This window comes from Macrotis lagotis, chromosome X (genome assembly GCF_037893015.1).
Source record: "Macrotis lagotis isolate mMagLag1 chromosome X, bilby.v1.9.chrom.fasta, whole genome shotgun sequence".
Classification (NCBI taxonomy): Eukaryota; Metazoa; Chordata; class Mammalia; order Peramelemorphia; family Peramelidae; genus Macrotis; species Macrotis lagotis.
Window position 1 is genome coordinate 435,420,860 of NC_133666.1, and position 20,851 is coordinate 435,441,710.

At 35.2% G+C, this 20,851-nt stretch overlaps 1 protein-coding gene across 4 annotated transcripts in view; it reads left to right on the forward strand.

Moving 5' to 3' along the window:
- The window catches only part of PRKDC (protein kinase, DNA-activated, catalytic subunit), a 192,623-nt gene that overhangs the window by 78,978 nt on the left and 92,794 nt on the right, over nt 1-20,851 (forward strand). For all 4 annotated transcript variants that reach the window (XM_074199918.1, XM_074199920.1, XM_074199922.1 and 1 more), the window contains 11 exons: nt 1,152-1,355; nt 2,012-2,197; nt 2,587-2,691; nt 3,308-3,475; nt 5,873-6,000; nt 9,469-9,673; nt 10,544-10,722; nt 11,239-11,407; nt 12,309-12,374; nt 17,977-18,049; nt 19,110-19,258. In XM_074199918.1, coding sequence (XP_074056019.1) covers nt 1,152-1,355; nt 2,012-2,197; nt 2,587-2,691; nt 3,308-3,475; nt 5,873-6,000; nt 9,469-9,673; nt 10,544-10,722; nt 11,239-11,407; nt 12,309-12,374; nt 17,977-18,049; nt 19,110-19,258 — 1,632 coding nt within the window. The remainder of the gene's footprint in view (nt 1-1,151; nt 1,356-2,011; nt 2,198-2,586; nt 2,692-3,307; nt 3,476-5,872; nt 6,001-9,468; nt 9,674-10,543; nt 10,723-11,238; nt 11,408-12,308; nt 12,375-17,976; nt 18,050-19,109; nt 19,259-20,851) is intronic.

A 20,851-nucleotide genomic window follows, 5' to 3' on the forward strand; every position in this document is an offset into this window, starting at 1 on the left:
GGAAGTGTGGAAAGGAAAGTAAGCATTTTGTCTTTTTCATTGTTTTCTTTTAATAAAATTGGAAATTTTGGATTAAAATAAATCTTAAGTACTTTGTTCTTTTCCTATCAGTTCTAAAATGTCTTTACAGGAAATAAAACTGCATTTTCCATAACTTTATTTGCTCCAAAATATAGCAAATTGAAATGCACCTTAGAATGCAATAATTTTTAAGAAAACTGGAAGGAGAGTAAGTTACCATGCTTCTCATAGTAGTATACTAAAATTAAATGACTTTGACAGGATCAAATGCTTGAACAACCCTGCTCTTCCTGACTCAGTCCATTTCTGAATCTGTTTGAGCATCCTGCCTCTCAATTTTCTTGTTTTCAAAGTTCTTTATATGATCTTTTTTCTGTATAATTAATTAATTATAATTAATTAATTATAAATGATTTTACCTAAAAGCTATAGCAATATATGAAAACTTTATGAAAAATTTTCCTTTTCAGGAAAAAACCTTGGGGGATATATGGATTTTTTTCATGGCATTGGAGTTAAGTGACTTGTCCAGGGTCACACAGCTAGGTCATTATTAAGTACCTGAGACCAGATTTCAACTTAAATCCTCTTGACTATTCACTGTGCCACCTAGCCACCCCTAATTATATGGATTTCATAACACTACTCCTATCTTACCCTTGACCTAAAATTTTTCTTAAGATCTTTCATCTCTATTCCAGCATTTGGGTGGGTGGAGGATTGGTCTGAGGGTTAGTTGAAGGAGTTGAATAATATGTGACTCGGTGGAAATTTAAAACTTTATAAATTTATATTATGCAGAATAAAAAATAAATTATATTCTTTGAGGCTTATTTCCAAAGATTTGAAATTTGGCAGTTCGGACAAAATGAACACATATTCCCCTTAGGAGTGTGTCATATAAATAATATTTAGGGTAACTGAGTTTAAAGAATTCTGTAATTCTATGTCTCAAAGGAAATTCTTTCATGGAGTTTGGGGTTTGGATTCAGTAGTTCTCAGTATATTTGTTATAAATGAAAGTATGTCAGTTGTTGAAAGGCTCCCTCCTTTCTGATTCAAAAACATTTAGAGTCCTAAATTATATTTTAAAAGGATGATGTGTTTCAAACTTTTCTTACTTTTCACAGTGTGAAGATCTAGTGAATCTTCTCTTGAATATAGTGGTGCTCTCTGTGCCACTCTCAGGAACATCCCAGAAGAATCTAATCAGTTTCTCCCATGGAGAATATTTCTATAGCCTCTTCTCAGAAGTCATCAATACTGAACTACTGAAAAATCTTGATACTGCTATATTAGAGCTCATGAAATCATCTGTGGATAATGCCAAAATGGTATTGAACATTTTTTATAAATAATTAAATGTAGAAATTATCACAAATTACCCATAATATCTTGTCATTATAAGAGGAAAAACCTGTTGGTGATGCTAGAAACCTTTTTTTTTTGTAATTTCTAGGTCTCATCCACTGTTGGAATTTTGGGATTCTTTGGCTCTCTAATTCCTCATGATGCTTCATTTTTTTAGAATATTTAGTTTATGCAAGGCTTTTGGTATCAATAAAATCCACTTTGCCCTGAGCAGGCTAATTATCGAGGCAAAGTTAATGTTTTGGTTAAAAAAAATGAAAATGTACACTTTTTCTGTTGTATTTACCTGAACAGGAGATCGATGCCTTAAATTTGTATTAGTTTTTTTTTTATTATTACTATTACTAAGATCAGTAATAGAACTTCTTGTTTGTTAGTGTCTGTTTCAAAGGATTGTTTTGTGACTGTCATTAATGAAGACTTTTTTATCAACCCATAATAATTTCATTTTAAGTAGTTATGGTATGAAAAATTTATTTTTGACTCCAAATGCAAAAGTAAGCAATTTTCTTACAATTTTTTTTTGTCATTCTCAAAAGGCAAGAAATATTCCTTTAAACTGATGTTGTGTTAAAAAAAGTGATATTCAATGAATGTAAAAGAAAACTTTTCATTTCAGGTGGGTGCCATTTTGAATGGTATGTTAGATCAGAGCTTCCGGGATCGAGCTGTTCGGAAGCAACAAGGAATGAAGTTAGTGGCAACAATTCTTCGTTACTGGAAGAAACTTGATACATGGTGGGCTAAAGATTCTGCTCCAGAAAGCAAAATGGCAATTTTGACCCTGATGGCTAAAATTCTACAGGTATTTTGCAGTTATTTTTAAATTGCTATTGTATTTTTAACTTTCTCCAAAATATTTATATTAAGTATTTTGTTTCTGAAGTTTCTTAAAATATTGGTGTGATAAATATATCTCACGATTCACTGCATTTACTGCATTGGTTTAGTTCTAGCAATATTTTAAATTTTCATTCTTCCAAGGGAAGAATTTTGTTTATGTGGAGTGAATTACTTTTCAGAGTACTTTCTGTTTATTTTATTTTAATCTGTAAAATATTAAAAAATAATTAAAACCTAAAGAATTGTATTTCAATTGTGAAATTTAAAATTATGGAATTCTTGTAGGGGATTTAATAGTCTTTTGAGAAAAGTAAAGAAACTGTTATTATTGCTGACTTTTAATTCCTTCAGATAGACTCATCTGTATCTTTTAGTATAAATCATGGAGCTTTCTTGGATGTCTTCACCACGTATACCAGTTTGTTAGATGATCCAAAGTTGGGTTTGAATTTCAAGGCAAGTTATACTTTTCTTTTACATTAATTCCATCAGATGATGCAGAGAAAGAGAAATTCTAACTATCTTGGATAGATAATTTTGGAGAATATTCAAGAAATCTACCTTTCTACTTCCCTATTTGAGTGCTTTTCAACTTCAGTGGGGAAGACAGGGAGGGAGTGTTCTGTCCCAGCAGGGGCAACTGGAGTACTGACTTAGCTTTAAAAAGGTGTAGGCTTGATTCCCTCCTTAGTGTCATAACTCTGTATAGATTGACATAATAAGTGTATAGATTAGTAGAAAATACTTTGAGTTTATAGAGTAATTTTACAGATTTTTTGATTGTGGTGTATGTATGTGTGCGTGCCTGCGTGCGTGCATATATGTGTGTGTGTTCTATGAGTTTACCAAGATTTTAGTCAGTGATGGACCTAAAAGAAAGATCTCTGAGATTGAGGTTTTTATTCAGGTTTTACTCTTATAAGAAAATTCTAGCATTATACTGAGATAATTCATTTCACTTGAGCTCTCTTTTTAATTACCTTTAGGAAATAATAATTTTAATTAATTTGCTTAGAGAGAGTTCCAATTTTAGTTGCAATTTCATGTCTGTTGTTGCTAATGTTTTAACCAGGGGCAAGCTTTGATCATTCTTCCATTCTTTACCAATCTTACTGGGGAAAGACTTGAAGATCTTAAACTTGCTCTTGAAAAGCTTGTAGCTTCTAATTTCCCTATGACATCTCATGAGTTTGTCCAGGGAACTCTGAAGTACAACAATTATGTGGACTGCACAAAAAAGGTAAGTAATGAACACAATTGTGTAAATATGAAATTTAATCATTAATAATTTATTCAGTTCCTTTCTTACTTTCAAAAGTAAAAGTAAGATGATTAGTGCAAATGTCACAAAATAGAAAAACATTCTCCTTTGAGTAGAAGAATAATATATTACTTCTAAAGTTGGAGTAATTCTGAAAGTAAACTTTACTATTTTAGGATATGTTTTCTTTTTTCATTTGTATAAGAATAAGGGGAGGTTTTTCTGATAAGAGTATTCTTTTTAAGATATTCAAGGAACTGATTGAAATCTATAAAAATAAGAACCATTCCCTTATTGATAAGTGGACAAAGGGTATGAGTTTCTAAAGTAGAAATCCTAATATTCTATAGTCATATGAAAAAATGTTTCAAATCACCAGTAGTTCAATTAAAGCAAATCTGACAACCATTACACCCACAGGCAAAATTGGCAAAAGAAAAGAAAATGAAAAATTTTGGATGCTTTGTGGGAAAAGAAGTATAGTGTGAAAAAAAAGTATTGTGTGTGTGTGTATGTGTATGTATGTGTGTGTATATATATATATATATACACACACACACATATATATATAGATAGATAGATATACACATGTATAGCATATATATAATGTAGTATAGTAATGCATTGTGGGAAAAGAAGTATAGTATATATATATATTGTGTGTGTGTATATATATATTATATATATATATATAGTATAGTAATGCATTATTGGTAGAGGTACACACTTTGGAACTACATTAGAACTATGTAGAAAAGTCAGTAAATTGTGCTTTTTACACAGCAAAGCACTACTAGGCAAATATCTCAAGAGAGATCAAAGTATAAAATATTTGCAGCAAATGGCAGAAACTAAGGGGACTCCATCATTTGCTGAAGAACTAAACAAATTATGGTATATGAATGCAATGAGAACAGTTGTACTGTAACAAATGGTGGAGATGGTTACAGACAAACTAGGGAAGATTTGTATGAACTGCTTCAGAGTAAAGTACGAGAACAGGTTATATATTAGCTGTTATATTATAAAACAAACAACTTGAAAGAAATATAAATTAAGATTTCCATTTTGTGGATAAGGAAACCTAGAAAGATAAAATGACTTGTCCTCTAGTAAGCAACTGAGCTGAGGTCAAAAATCCATGTTTTTGGGGTGTAGTCAAAATGTTGGAGTAAAGGCAGGAACTTGCCATAGCCCTCCCCCAAACCTCTCCAAAAACCCATGTTTTCTATTTCTCTGTTCAGTTTCTGTGACACTACTGTTGCTTCCTACATGATGTAGATTTCATTAATTTTTTTTAAAAAAAAATTTTAAGTGAAAAATCAACTTTTTATATAAGGTAGGGGTACAATATACCAATAGAAAATGCCTGTAAAAACAGTTTGGAATTGATAGGAAAAGAAGAAAGTACTTGAGATACTTTATCAAAAATTTCCGATTTTACTAAAACAGTGAAAGAGACAAAATGCTTACTTCCCCTTCTACACTTTCAATTTTTTTTTCCTCATTGAAAATCTCTGTCTCTTCTCTGACAAATCTTAACTTTACTAGAAGTTGACAGCACAGGTCTTGGCAAAGAGAGAAGAACATGAATAATAGAACATGTATCATATCACACAGGATTAGGAAAGCAAACACTTGACCTAAAATAATTTAGGATTTTCTTTGTAAGAGGTAGTCATGGAATTCACAACAAATATAGGATTTCTCTGATGTTTTCAGAACTTCTGAAATAAGCTCCCTGGGGTCCAATCTTACCTCTGATCCATATTGGCCTTATATTTATATAAAAATAAAGTTATTAGTTATTGTGATCCTGGAAATTATCCCAGGATATTCTCTTAAACTGAGTAACAAATATATTGCGGTTTTATATTAATCTGGTAGTTTACGGAAATTCTTACATAGATACTTTTTTGCAGGCCTATCTCCACCTCCCACCAATTAAAATATATCTGTCTATGTAACAATTCTTCACCAATTTTAATTTATACATGTTTGTATGTATGTACATACATTCACATACATAAACTTTTCCTGGGTCATTGTAAAATTAATTTTTAAACCTTTAATTTGGTTTTATACCCTTCACAGATATTTGTTGTGTTATGCTATTCTCAAAGTATTTGAATATCATAATGTTAGATTATCACACACACACACACACACAAATAGTGTGATAAAAGCTAGTTTTTTATATTTTTCTTGTCTTTTCTCAGATACTAGACCTTATAATAAAAAGTGGTTCTTATTTAGATATAAAATATATAATCAAGAATGAATAGGATATATGAAATCCTAAAATAAATATTTCTTCATTAGTCATGCACATATCAAAAAGAAATAATAAATTCTGACTGAAATTTATTTTCTCAGTTTTTAGATGCGTTGGAATTATCCCAGAGCCCTATGTTATTGCAATTCATGACAGAAATTCTTTGTCGAGACCAGAGGCATATAATAGAAGAATTGTTTCAAACTACATTCCAAAGGATTTCTAGAAGGTAAATCATTTTTAAATATATGAGTGCATGCAGATATTTTATAGTTTATAAAATTAGCGATTGTATCAAATTTCGTTTTTAACAATGGCCCCATGAGATGGCACAATGCAAATATTTTTTCCATTTTGAAGATAAGGAAACTTAGAAAGATAAAATGACTTGCCCTCTAGTAAGCAACTGAGCTGAGGTCAAAATCCATGTTTTTGGGGTGGAGTCAAAATATTGGAGTAAAGGCAGGAACTTGCCATAGCCCTCCCCCAAACCTCTCCAAAATCCATGTTTTCTCTTTCTCAATTCAATTTCTTTCTATAACACTACTGTTGCTTCCTACATCATGTGAGATAATAATTAACCATCCCATCCACTGGGCTATTATAAGGATCAAGAAGATGAGAAACCTCAAGAATAGAGAGAGAGAGGAAAAAAATCTACTTCAGTCTGTGTTCAGATTCCAATGGCTCTGTGTCTGGATTGAATTGCTTTCTTTATCATAAGTCCACCAGAAAAGTTGCTTCAATATTTTTCCCACAGATATGCTATTACTGTATTTCCCTTCACTCCATTCCTTCCCACTCTCATTTATTCTATTCTCTCTATCCTTTCATCCTGGCCCTGTCCAAAAATGTGTTGTATCTGAGTACCCTCTCCCACAATCTTCCCTCTCTTCTATCTCCTATTCCCCCCTTCCCTCCCCCCTTACCCCATCTCTTTCTTCTCATTTTCCTCTAGGATAAGATAGATTTCCTTACCCTATTAAGTGTATATGTTATTTCCTCTCCGAGCCATTTCTGATGAGAATGAAAGCTCACTCATTACCCCTTGCCTTCCCCCTTTCCACTCCATTGAAAAAACTTTTTTCTTGACTCTTATGTGAAACTTCTTAGCTTCTTCTTCCTCTTATTTCCCTTCCTGCCAGTACTTTCCTTTATCACCCATTGATTCCATCTTTTTACTGTATTTTACCATTACATTCTGCTCCTTCCTTTGTCCTGTCTATATATGCTCCTTCTAACAGCTATTCTAAATTCTAAATGAGAAATTTCTTCCCATGCAGGAATACAAACAGTTCAGTATCATTAAGTTCCTTATAGTTAGTCCTTCTCATCCCCCTCCTCTATGGTTCACCAGAGAGTCCTGTACTTGGAGATCAAACTTTCTGTTCATCTCTGGTTGTTTCAGTAGGAAAGTTTGAAAGTCCCCTGTTTCATTGAAAGTCTATCTTTTCCTCTGAAAGAGGATGTTCAGTTTTGCTGGGTAGTTGATTCTCGGTTGCAAACCAAGTTCTTTTGCCTTCCAGAATATCATATTCTAGTCCCTATGAGCCCTTAATATAGATGCTGTTAGATCCTATATAATCCTATGGAGCCTCAGTAGTTGAACTGTTTGTTTCTGGCAGCTTTTCTTTTTTCTTTTTTCCTTTTTTTTTTAGGATTTTTTTTTTTTTGGAAGGCAAACAGGGTTAAGTGGCTTGCCCAAGACCACACGGCTAGGTAATTATTAAGTGTCTGAGACCGGATTTGAACCCAGGTACTCCTGACTCCAGGGCCGGTGCTTTATCCACTACGCCACCTAGCTGCCCCATACACCACCTAGCCGCCCCCAGCTTTTCTAATTTTCTCTTTGATTTGGGAGTTTTGGAATTTGGCTGTAATATTCCTGGAAGTTTTTCTTTTGGGATCTCTTTCAGGAGGTGAGCGGTGAATTCCCTCGATTTCTATTTTTTCCCTCTGCTTCTAGGATCTCAGGGCAATCTTGCTGTATTATTTCTTGAAAAATGAAGTCTAGGCTCTTTTCCTGGTTGTGACTTTCAGGAATTCCAATAATTTTTTTTTAGGTTTTTTTTGTTTTTTTTACAAGGCAGTGAGATTAAGTGGCTTGCCCAAGGCCACACAGCTAGGTAATTATTAAGTTTCTGAGGCCGGATTTGAACTCAGGTCCTCCTGACTCCAGGGCTGGTGCTCTATCTACTGTGCCATGTAGCCGCCCCATAAACCCAATAATTTTTGAATTGTTTCTTCTGGATCTGTTTTCTAGGTTGGTTGTTTTTTTTCAGTGAGTTTTTTCACATTTTCTTCTAATTTTTGGCTTTTTTGGAAGAGTTTTAATTTCTTCCTGATTTCTTTCAAAGTCATCAGCTTCCTTTAGTTTCATTCTGCATTTTGAAGGAGTTATTTTCTTCAGAGAGCTTTTTAACTCCTTTTCCAGCTGGCCAATTCTGCGTTTTAAGGCACTCTTCTCCTCATTTGCCTTTTGCTTTGCTTTTTCCTTTAGGCCTAAACTGGTTTGTAACATATTATTTTCTTCAGTATTTTTTTGTATTTATTTCACTTAGCTGCTGATTTGGTTTTCGTGATTTTTCGGCGTTGCTCTCATTTCTCCCAATTTTTCCTCCACCTCCTTTAATTGCTTTTTGAGCTCAACCATAGTCTGAGCATATTTTCTATTTCTCTTGGAGGCTTTGGATATGGAAGCTTCAATTTTGCCATCATCTGAGTATGTGTTTTGATCTTCCATGGGACTAAAGTATTTCTCTATGGTCAGATTCTTCTTTTTCTGTTGTTTACTCATTTCCTCAGTCCAAGACTGCACTTCCAAGGCTTTGGGGTTTTGTTATTTGGGGGTGGGGACACACTCTACTGGGACCTTTATTCCTCCAAGATCTTATGCTCTATTGCCTGTGCTTTGATATGTAGATGACCACCTCACTTCCCTCTGCCCTGGAGCTGTAAGGAGGGTCCTGCTTGCCTACTTATGGAAGCCCAAACTGCAGTCTGGGGATCTGAGTGTAGACAAACAGCAGAGTCCTACCCTGAGGTAGAGCAGAGAAATTTCTAGTCTTCCCTGATACCCTTACCATCTCTGGGGGGTGCAGGCTGGTTTGGCCAGATTCTCATTGCACATTCTGTGGCCGGTGCTCCTCACTCCATGCTTATTCTGGTGAAGCCCAGTTCTCTCACTGCCCCTTTAAGCTGTTGCCAGTGATCTTTGGGCTGGGCAGGCTGCGCTGCAGGCAAGGCTTTTTTCCAACCCTGGTTCCTGATGAAACACCTTTTCTGTGGAACTTCTAAGTTAGCTTCAATTGGGAAAATGTATCACTCAGTCTTTCTATGGCTTCTGCCCCTCTGAATTTTGGCTAGACTCATAATTTGTGGGCCTTTGAAGTTTTGGGGGGGGGTAGGAGTTCCTGGGAAATGCTACCTTCATGCTGCCATCTTGGCTCCCCTTTCTGGGTTTTTGACAGTTTTTCTTAATGTGGTTTTCTCAGTTTCTTCCACTTTAGAAAGGAAGAAGATATTGGGGTGAAGAGAGGGAGAGGAACAACAGTGATTCCTTTAGGAGTTGGGAGATAATGCATTTATTATCTATTAAATGACTTCTGCCTTTTGTTTTGGTCAGTTATGTACTAGAAGTTTATGAAGTTCACTTTGTAGTTGATAATAGGAAACATCAAAATTCTCATTTTTTCAGGAGTAGCTGTGCCACCCAAGTGGCTCTGCTGGACACTGTGCACAGTATGTTCCAGAAAGATGATCTTTCAAATATCACCCGCTTGGCTTTTGTGGATCGCTGCCTCCTGACTCTTTTGTGGCATTGCAGCTTATCTGCTTTGCGGGAATTCTTTAGTAGTATTATCATAGAAGCCCTTGATGTCCTAAAGTCCAGATTTACAAAGGTACCACATATTAATACGTTAAATATTGCTTGTTTGTTTAAAAATGTAGGTCATCAAGACTGATGTTTTCAAAACAATATGCCTTTAATGTTGTCAGTCAAGGAACAGATTCTTTATATTCACTTAACTCTATTTTGAAAGGTCTGTTTGTGCGTGTATGTGTGTGTGTAAATCTGTTTTCTAAATATTTAATAAGCACTCAAGTGACAAACTAAACATGATTGTAAGCTTAACATGAACTGGTTTAATTTTTAAGAGTTCATACAGTACAAGTTTTGTGAAAATAAATATGAACTGCTGTAATTTCATTTTTTTTCAGTTTTCATTTCTATACAACCAGATGTACTTAATAATTGCTCCTATTTCTACAATGTTTTAGGGTTTACAAAGTGCTTTCCTCAATCCAGTAAAGCAGATACTTCGCATTCACATTTTATAGTTGAAGAACCGGAGGCTCAGAGAAATGAACAGCCCATGTCTTTCCTCCAAGCCCAACACTTTTTCCACATTACTTCTCAGGCTTGGTTTATCTGAACATCCTGAAATTAATGATGCTATTTCTCATGATATCTTATTACTTATATCCAAATTTTTAATCTTGACACAAATCTGTTATTGGTAGCTAATCAGTTATGTGATAGTTACAAGAAGAATTTTTATAATAATACTTTTAATAATAAGTACTGCTTCTTAAGTGGAATGTGTTTGCATGTAATATGTGTTTACATATATATATATATATTCTGAGACAGTAACAGAAAGATAGTGGTATTGCTAAAAGTATTAATGCTAACTTATTAGTAAGATATTTACTGCTAAGAAAATTATTCAACAAAACTGAACTATTTTTGTGTGTTCTGTTTTTTTCAGTTCAGTGAATCTACTTTTGAAACTCAAGTCACCAAAAAGTTGGGTTATTATAAGATGCTTGAGGTATTATATTCTCGTCTCCCGAAAGATGATGTTCATTCCAAAGAATCTAGAATTAATCAAGTTTTCCATGGTTCTTCCATTGTAGAAGGAAATGAACTTACTAAGACCCTTATTAAGTAAGTTTTTACTTAAGCCCATTTATCATATGTGTATATATGTGTGTGTGTGTGTGTGTGTGTGTGTGTGTGTGTGTGTGTGTGTGGACACACACACACACATACATCCTATTGATATATAATATGCAGAGTTGTTAAATTTTTGTTTCTGATAATATAATGTAAATGATGACAGCAAATGCTGCTTACTAGTAAGCTTGAATATACGTTAGCTTATTAGGGAAAAACAGATTTTTCCACTCAAATCATATTTCATAAAGAATCATATCCACTATTAATTTTTTCTAATTTTTCTGTAGCTTGAGACAGGCTTTTAGAATTATTGTAATTAAATATTTTGTAACATATAGCATTTTTCATAGCAATTTTAATTTGTTACTAGATTGATTGAAATATAGGGGTTTCATTTTAATGGAATTGAAAACCATTGACTATTTGAGACCATAATATATCATTGTCAGAATGTTTGGTTCAAATGGAAGATTAATTGATCATAATTCTGGGTATGTTTTACAGATTGTGTTATGATGCATTTACAGAAAATATGGCAGGTGAGACTCAGTTGCTGGAGAAGAGAAGACATTATCATTGTGCTGCATATAACTGTGCAATTGCTATTCTCTGCCGAGTGTTCAGTGAAGTAAAATTTTACCAGGGCTTTCTGTTTACTGAAAAACCAGAGAAGGTAGGACTTTCAGGAGGTATTTAGCTGTTGTTTATGTCAGTTTTAAGGAATTATATTAAACCATTTGAAACTTTGTCATATAATCAAATTCTTTCTATAGATGGATATGGATGAATATAAGTATATTGTTGTTTTAGCTTTGGTTTTCTCTCTTATGACCTGATAATGTCTTCTCTCTCAAATTTCTAACCCCTAAAATGACAGACATGCATCTGATCACAGTCAAGCTTCTTCCTTCCCAAGATCTGCCTCCCAGAAGGCTAAGTCACCATAATGTTCTTTATTTTAAAGAATAAGAGCAGCCTGCATTCTAGAGCTGCCTAAGAAAGAACTTAGCCACAATAGATTCTATCATCTCAATAGGAAAAAGGGACTAGTGAAAAAAAAGTAATAATAACTTTTCTCCTTTACTAACTTGGGGGCTAATATTTTGCAATGTTCAGTAGTAAACATCTCAACTTTGGAGTCTTAGTTAAAAGAACAAAAAAAGAGAAACTTCTCTTCTTCCAGCAAAGGTAAAACTATCAAACTTTCAGTACAAGAAGGAGGGTCCTTCCTCTTAATTTTTGGATTCCCTCATCACCATCGATTTAAAAAAAATTTGGAGAGAATTTTCATACACACAACATGCAGAGAAACTAATCTAGTCCTTTAAGATGCACACTGGAATTTGCAGTTACTGAGTGTAATTCACTCTCTGCTCTCAGCTCCTTCTGCAGTTGTCCTCTGGAGAATTAGTAGGGCAAGAGAAAATCTTAACTCCACTACTAATTAATAGTAATATTTATAATAGTATAACAATATGTAAATGATGTTTATATTTTGATGAAAAAATTTCATGCTTCTGTTAATTTTCATATTGTTTGTAATTCATATTTCTGTTTCTTCTTTGTCTATGTAGAATTTATTTATTTTAGAAAACTTGATAGATCTGAAACACTGTTATACTTTTCCTGTAGAAGTTGAGGTGAGTAAAAATTTTCTGTACTGTTTAAATTGTAAAATATTGGGAGTATTTTTTTGTATTCATTTTGCAGTGTCATTTCATTTAACTAGAACCCAATTAATCACAATTATCAATTAGATGTTTTCCTTTACATTTGATCTTTAAGGAGAAGGGCCAAATGATAACAAAATAAAATGATGTTAGAAATTTGGACAAAAACCAGCTTGAGAAGTTCTTTTGCCTATTCATATTTAGCACTTTTCTTCTTTTGGTGAATTTATGACTTCTGTGATATGAGAACTCCCTCCACCAATGTAATTTAAAAATCTCTCTATGCTTTCTCATTCTTAATGATTCTTTATTTTTTGAGAAATCTTCCTGGGAGTGTTTGTCTAGGACAGACCTTCATTTGCTCTTGTTGGACAAAGATCACACATTATTTGCTCCCACAGTTAAATTAATATTTTTAGGGAGACTTAGTGCTGGGCAAATCCTAAAACAATCTGGTAATTTGTTTTTGCATATCATTAGAAGGGAGATCGAAGATAAAGAAAACCACATAGTACTGAAGGTCCATTTTGTGGTTTTGTCTATTTTGTTGATTTATGCAACTTTGAGACCTTAGGGTCACCTTTGCACCTTGAATAAAACATTAAAGTAAGTTTTTTTTATTAGAGTATTCTAGTAGAGTATTTAATAGAGTCCTGTTCCTTATAATAATAATCAATGTACAGAAATATATACTTGGGTTGTTACAAATTCCTGAATGGTCAATGAAAAAACTTAGGTTTAGGATATTTCTGAGGCACCTTTCTTAAATATTACAGTAGAAATATTTGAAGGAAGAAACATTTGCCTTAAATTTGCTTATAATTAGTTGATTGAAGTTTGCCTGTAAAGATTAATTTAGATCACGATGGAAATGTTTATTCCTGAAAGGAATAAATTATGAAAAGACTGATTTTCATAATGTTAATGATAATTTACGTGAGTTTAAGGTCACAGCATATGCAGTTGAGTGATGTGCAAGACTGCTCTTCAGCACCACATACCAAAAATATCAGATTAAAACAGAAACTTAGGGTAAAGTGGACTAGGCAGATTACAGAGTAGATTTTTTAAAAAATCAATTTGTATGAGACTGAAGTGGAAGCAATTAGGGGCTGCCAGAAGTCAAGACTATAGATATTGGGGTTCACTCTTTAAAATCAGGACTGATTTTTTCTAGTTTCATTGAAAGCTATTGATATTCGAGGTCATCATATATCATGTCAGAGTGTTTGGTACAAATGGAAGGTTAATTTTTTTTTTATTTTGTTTATTTTTTTAATTTATTTTTTATTCTCATTTTGTACAAATGTTTTTCTTTACATTAATAAAATATACTTGTTTACAAGTAAACAAAATACCCCTCCCCCCATGAATATAGATAGACTTGCTTGGGCAAAAAAGTAAAGGGGGGAGAAAAAAAATTAAAATTAAAAAAATAATAGTAATAATTGTAGCTATGGCCAGGTGGTGCAATGGACGAAGCACCAGCCCTGGAGCCACGAGCACCCGAGTCCATATCCAGCCTCTTAAACCCAATAATCACCCAGCCATGTGACACGCAAGCCACCCGATCCCCACTGCCCTGCAAAAACCAAAAAGAAGGGGAAAAAAAAGACATAAAATAGTAATAATAGTAGGGGGTGGCTGGGTGCCAGACAGAGCATTGGCCCTTGAGTCAGGAGCACCTGGGTCTGAATCCGGCCCCAGACACCCAATGATCACCCTGCCATGTGGCCCCAAGCAGGCCACCCAGCCCCACTTTCCCTGCACCCTCCCCCAAATAATAATAACAAAAAAATGTGTTTCAGTCTTTATTCCAACACCATCAACTCTGTCGTGAGTGGATCACATTCTTTATGATAAGTCCATCACAAAAGTTACTTCCATATTTTTCCAACGTTGCCATTGCTGATGGCAACTCCCTCCTTTCATATTTCTCCACTACCATGTACTCTATTTTCTCTCTCCTTTCACTCTGACTCTGCTGTAGGGTTGCTGAGTGGCGCAGCAGACAGATCCCTGGTCCTGGGGCCAAGAAGTCCTGAGCCCCCATACCACCCCTTAGGCCCAGAATCCACCTGGCCCTATGGTCTTGGGCAGGCCATCCAATCTCAGTCCCTTGCAAGAAGTAAAAAAAGAAAATGTTATATCTGACCACTATTCCCCCATGGTCCATCCTCTCCTCCTTTATTCACATCCCCACCCCTTCCCCCTGCTCCCCCCTCCTTCTTACTCCAGATGTCTATACCCCATTGAGTATATTTGCTGTTTCCTCTCCTAGCCATCTCTGATGAGAGCAAAGTTTCCCTCATTTCCCCCTTGCCTCATCCCTTCCATATAATTGCAATAGCTCATTGTAATTAAAAAAACTTATTATGTGAAATAGCTTGGACTATTCCCCCTCTCCTTTTTCTTTCTCCCAGTCCATTTCCCTTTTTTTCTTATTGACTCCATTTTTACACCATATTTTATCTTCGAATTCAGCTTTCTCCTGTGCTTCAACTATAAAAGCTCCCTCTCCCTGCTCTATTAACTGAGATGGTTCATATGAATATTATCAGTATCATTTTCCTATACATGCAGTTCATCCTCATTAAGTCCCTCATATTTCCCCCCTCTCCTCCAATCTCCATGCTTCACCTGAGTCCTGTATCTGAAGATGAAACCTTCTGTTCAGCTCTGGCCATTCCAAAAGGAACATTTGAAATTCCCCTAGTTCACTGAAAGTCCATCTTTTTCCCCTGGAAGAGGACATTCAGCCTTGCTGGGTAGCTCATTCTTTGCTGCATTCTAAGCTCTTTTGCCTTCCGGTATATTGTATTCCAAGCCCTACGAGCTTCCAATGTAGCTGCTGCTAAGTCCTGTGTAATCCTGACTGCCGCTCCATGGTATTTGAACTGTGTCCTTCTGGCTGCTTGTAATATTTTCTCTTTGACTTGGGAGTTCTGGAATTTGGCTATAATATTCCTGGGGGTTGGTTTTTTGGGATCTCTTTCTCTGGGGGATCGGTGGATTCTCTCCATTTCTATTTTGCCCTCTGCTTCTAGAATATCAGGGTAATTTTCCTGTAGTAATTCTTTGAAATTGATGTCAAGGCTCTTTTCCTGATCATGACTTTCAGGTATTCCAGTAATTTTCAAATTATCTTTCCTAAGTCTGTTTTCCATATCAGTTGTTTTTTCAATGAGATATTTCACATTTTCTTTTAATTTTTCATTTTTTTGGTTTTGAAGTATTGATTCCTGATTTCTGGTAAATTCATCGATCTCCCTGAATTCTATTCTTTGTCTGAAGGATTTGTTCTTCTCAGAGAGTTTTCTTAGCTCTTTTTCCATCTGGCCAATTTTGCTTTTTAAAGCATTCTTCTCCCCAATAACTTTTTGAACTGTTTTATCCATTTGACCTAAGCTGTTTTTTAGCATGCTATTTTCTTCAGCATTTTTTTGGATTTCCTTGACTAGGCTGCTGACTTTATTTTCATGTTTTTCCTGCATCTCTCTCCTTTCTTTTCCCAGTTTTTCTTCTAATTCCCTCATTTGATTTTCAAAGTCTTTTTTGAGCTCTGTCATAGCCTGAGCCCAATTTCTGTTTTTCTTGGGAGTCTTTAGATGCAGGAGCTTGTGCTTCCTCATCTTCAGACTGAGTATTTTGTTCCTTCTTTAGTTCATTTGCAAAATATTTCTGGTCTTCCTCTTGTTTCTTTGTTCATTTTCCCAGCCTAAGCCTGTTTTTTGGGGTGCTTCCTGAGCTTTTGGGACACTCCTACAAGTGTCTTAATGTGTGAGGTTCTGTCCTCCCTTCTGGTCTGTGAATGATCATAAGCGCCCCCCTCTGCCACAGGGCTGAGGTGGTGGGGGGCCGTGCTGTTCTATGGGGGGCCCTAGACTGCGATCAGGATCTGAATGTGGTCAGAGCCCCAGAGTCCTGTTCCAGCTGCAGAGGACAGAGCTCTGCAGTCTCTCTCTCTTCACTCCCCTCCCTCAGCTCAATGGGCTCATGCCCTGGGGGCTCCTGCTTACTGGCTCCACCTGCTTCTGTTTCTGGATCTGGGCTGTTGAAAGACCAGGCTGCTGGCTGTGCGCCCTGAGGGCTGGGCTCCATGTGCTCGCCCGGCAGAGGTCCCCCACTGCTCCCCCACTCCGTGCAGGTGCTCCCCGGGGTGCAGCCCAGGAGACTCCCCCATTTCTGTGAGCTGCAGCCCCCAGCACCCTGGGGCTGCCTCTGGGAGGCTTAAGTTCCTTGGCTCTGGCGGGCCACCCCTCCATCTCCGGGGAGCCGAGCCTCTCTGCTCTTTTCCAGGTTACCTTGAGTAGGAGAACTGCCTCACTGGGTCCCTTTGTGGGTTCTGTCTCTTGAAAGTTTAGTTAGAGTCCTTAGTTTATGAGTTTTATCAGAGAGCTCCTAAGACTGGATCCCTTCTTGTAGTCATCTTGGCTCCGCCCCAAATGGAAGGTTAATTAATCTTAAAATGTTATGGGATCAAGAGAGGAGAAAAGAAAAGGAACCTGGAGAATTTATAGTAAATTCAGTTAAAAATTTGGAGGCACATACCTGCATAGAAATTAATCTAGCCCTTCAAGATGAACAATAGAATTTGTGATTATTGAGTAAAATTCACTCACTAAGCTCATCACTAACTTTTTGTTTTGGTATGTAAAAACAGTTGTCCTCTCTGTCTGGGGAATTAGTAGGGCAAGAGGCAGTCTTCACTATTCACTAATAATATAATTATTAGCATTTATATAGCACCTAAATATTTACAAAAAGCTCCTTAAATATGTATCTTGTTTGATCCTCACAACAACCCTGGTAAGTGTAATTATTCCCATTTTACAGATGAGGAAACTGAGATTGAAAGAAACTAAGTAATTTGCCCAGGGTCAAATTCAAGTCTTCTGCACTTCAACACTCTCTGTTGAACCAAAGCTTCCCAAGTGAAATATGAATAAAAATAAGAGTCTAGGAGATGAGCTGATTGGCAGACTCCGTATTCAACTTTGATATTAGAAGCTTAAACAGTGATTCTGAAGGCTTCTGAATCTAGAGCTAGAACGATTCTACATCCAACCCTATCATTTTATAGACAAGGAAGTTGAGTGTCTCAATTGCCAACTTGGGTGAATTAGAGTCTGGTACTCTCCCATTGCACCATCTCTCCCACTGTACCCTTTTGTAATAATCCACATCTGGAATATTTTATTCTGTCTTGTCCATCATAATTAGGACAGATATTAATGAATTCAGGGGGGGAAAAGAGGCAGCAGCAATGGGTAGAAGAGTCACAAGGAAGTAAATATTGACTCAATTTAAGGAAATATCTTCCTAGCAGAGCTACCCGAAAGTTGAATGAACAATAACCCTTACAGTCTTTCAGAGAGGTCTTGAATCAAAGCATAGATGATCTCTTGTTGATATGTTGTAGAGGGAATTTTTTTGATACTAGTTGATTGGATGAGATAGTATATAATTTATATTCCAATATTTTGAATACATTGAGGAAGGAAATAAAATTTCAAGTTTGAAAAATGTCCTTAAAGAAGATTAAATGTTTTACATTTTCTTTATTTTTAAGGTTCCTATGGAAAAAAAGAAAAGGTATATTGCTATTAGAAAAGAAGCCAGAGATGCAGCAAATGGAGATTCAGGTGAGATATTCTTGCAATAGTGGAAAAAAAAGTTTCTGCTAATCTTTTTGAATTAATGTGTTTTGTTTATCAGTCAAGCATTTATTTTCTCTTCATTGGGGCAAGACAAAATAAAACAAATCCCTTGTAAAATATATAAACGTGCATATAAAGTAAAAAAAATTCTCATATTGACCATACCCAAAAATCTTTTACTCTTCAATATAAACCTTTTACCTATCAGGGAGAATTCTACTAATATTACAAATTACACATTTATACATAATGTTTTGACCTGATATTTGAGAAAAGGAATATTTTTCAAGTGATTCCCATGGAATCATAAGTGGCTAATAAGTAGGAGACCAAAAATTCCCTATAATAAGACTTTATAAGTGAGCCATGTTCTTTAGACAGAATAAAGAATTTTTGGTTCTGTTCAGTAAATCTTTACTCATTGAGTTAGGCAACAATTTGATTAATGCTTCCTGGTGTGATATTCAAAATGCCAATTTTGAAAGTGTTAAAATCAATTAATTCATCCATCTAAGAAGGATTAGGGTAGGTAAGTGGTGTAGTGGAAAAAGTACTAGACCTGGAGTCAAGAATCCTTGAGTTCAAAACTGGTCTTAGACACTTAATTGCTATGTGACTCTGGGAAAGTCACTTAATGCTGTTTCCCTCAGTTTTCTCATCTTTAAAATGAGCTAGAGAAGGAAATGGCATACCACTCCAATATTTTTGCTAAGAAAACTCCAAATGGGGTTACGAGTCAGACATGACTGAAAACCAGAAGACAAAAAAAAGAAAATGATTGGGTAAAATCATCAGATTTACAAAAAAGGGATTATCATGAAAAATTTTATTAATGATTTATATATTTTAATGTAAAATTGTTTGAAATTTTGGCAGAAGAAAACTCTACACCAGGTCTTAGAATGACCTACTGATCTTTATGTGCAGTACAAAATAATTATTTGCTAATAATACTTCTAGGCTAAGAAAGATCCCCCCCCCTACTTCCTTCATAGCAAATGGGTTTTTTTTTTAATTCATTGACTCTTTTTTCTTTTTTTTAAAGAGGGACCTCATTATTTGTCTTCATTGTCATACATGGCAGACAGCAGTCTGAGTGAGGAAATGAGTCAATTTGACTTTTCTACTGGAGTTCAGAGCTATTCATATAGCTCTCAAGATTCTAAAGCTCCAGTTGTTCATCTGCGAAGAAGGGTAATAAAATTTTAAAATATATTTATTGAGAAAAATGAATTTAAGTATTCTTAGTACATCAAGTGAAATTTAGTATATGCTTCTTTTAATCTACTTGCAATGGGAAATGTGTATGTGTATGCATGGGCATATTAACCAGAGGCCACATGGTATTGTAGATAGAATCGTGGGCTTGGTTAGGACTACACAGATTCAGATTACTCCATCAGCTACTTTCTGATTGTGTGACACTAAATATGTCCCTTAATTCCTCTGTACTGCTCTTCTAAAGTGGTGTGTGTGTGTGTGTGTGTGTGTGATCTGTGTTGGTAGAAGAAATTTCCATAATCAGTTTGCCACACCTACTTCTTAGACTTTACTCTCTTTCCACTACAATGCAATGACATTGGCCTCCTTACTTTTCCTCTCTCATACTCAGCACCAGATTCTCCATCTTTAGGCATTTTCACTGTCTGCCCCCCATCCTTGGGGTTCTTTTCTCCTCATCTTCATCTCGCTGATTTTCTGCTTGATCAGGCCTCACCTAAAATTTTGCTTTCTAAAGAAGACTTTCCTGCTCTCCATTAGTTCTAACGTATTCCCTCTGTGATTATCAACAAGTATATTTCCTTTTATGTTATAATATATTTATTTTAAGAGCAAGCAGAAAACTCTGAACTAAAATTTGGTTAAAAGGTCTTGCTTATTTATGCTTTGATCAGAAGATAATAATTATTAACATGCCTTGGCATCACTAGGATCTTGACATTGTCATTGAAAAATAATTTATCTTTGAAGTGTGGTTTTGGGTCTAGGATGCCTCCAAAAATTTCTCATTTTCCCTCAATCTCACCAAAGTTTACCATACTCCATATAGCTTCTTTTTAATTTTTCCTCTACCCCTCATATGCACATTTTTACATCTTAGCCCAATTATTTGATCTAAAGTAACTTAAGATAAGACATGAATGAGTTAGAATCCGAATCCTTTACTATAGAGGTTTTTTTTTTAAGATGAAGTTGCCAACTGAAATGAATTTTGGGGGATATATTTTTGAGCCTATAAAATGTATAAATTCTTCCTTACTCATGGCCATCACTACAGCATTCACATAATCAGAAATTTGGAGGCATCATGTCAGCATTGCACTTGTGCAAGGTTGCTTATTTCTCCTTTTATTATCCAAGGTCAGAAATTTCTTCAGCAGCATTTTCCAAGATTGCCTTAGATTTTTCAGGTAGTTATTGATAAATTTAGACTAAAAATTTTATTGTAAAAAAAAAGCACCAAAAACTTTGCTGAAATTTGATCTGTGTTATTATCTAGCTGTTTGGTTTTTTTTTTTTTTTTTGCATTTTTCTCTTTCCTAAGAAGAAAGACTGTCAGTGTTAAATCATGAAAAACTGAAATAGCAGAGTGAGCTGGTCCTCAGTGTCAAAGACTTAACAGCTTTGTGGATATAGAGAATATTGATACATGTGGATATTTAGACATAGGAGGAAAGAAAGACTAAAAGGATTTGGTAGATTGGGCTAGAGTTAATAAGAAAATGCTTCTCCCAAGAGTTACAATTGGAAGCATGGAAAGATCAGGCGTTAGTCTTAAAACAAGAA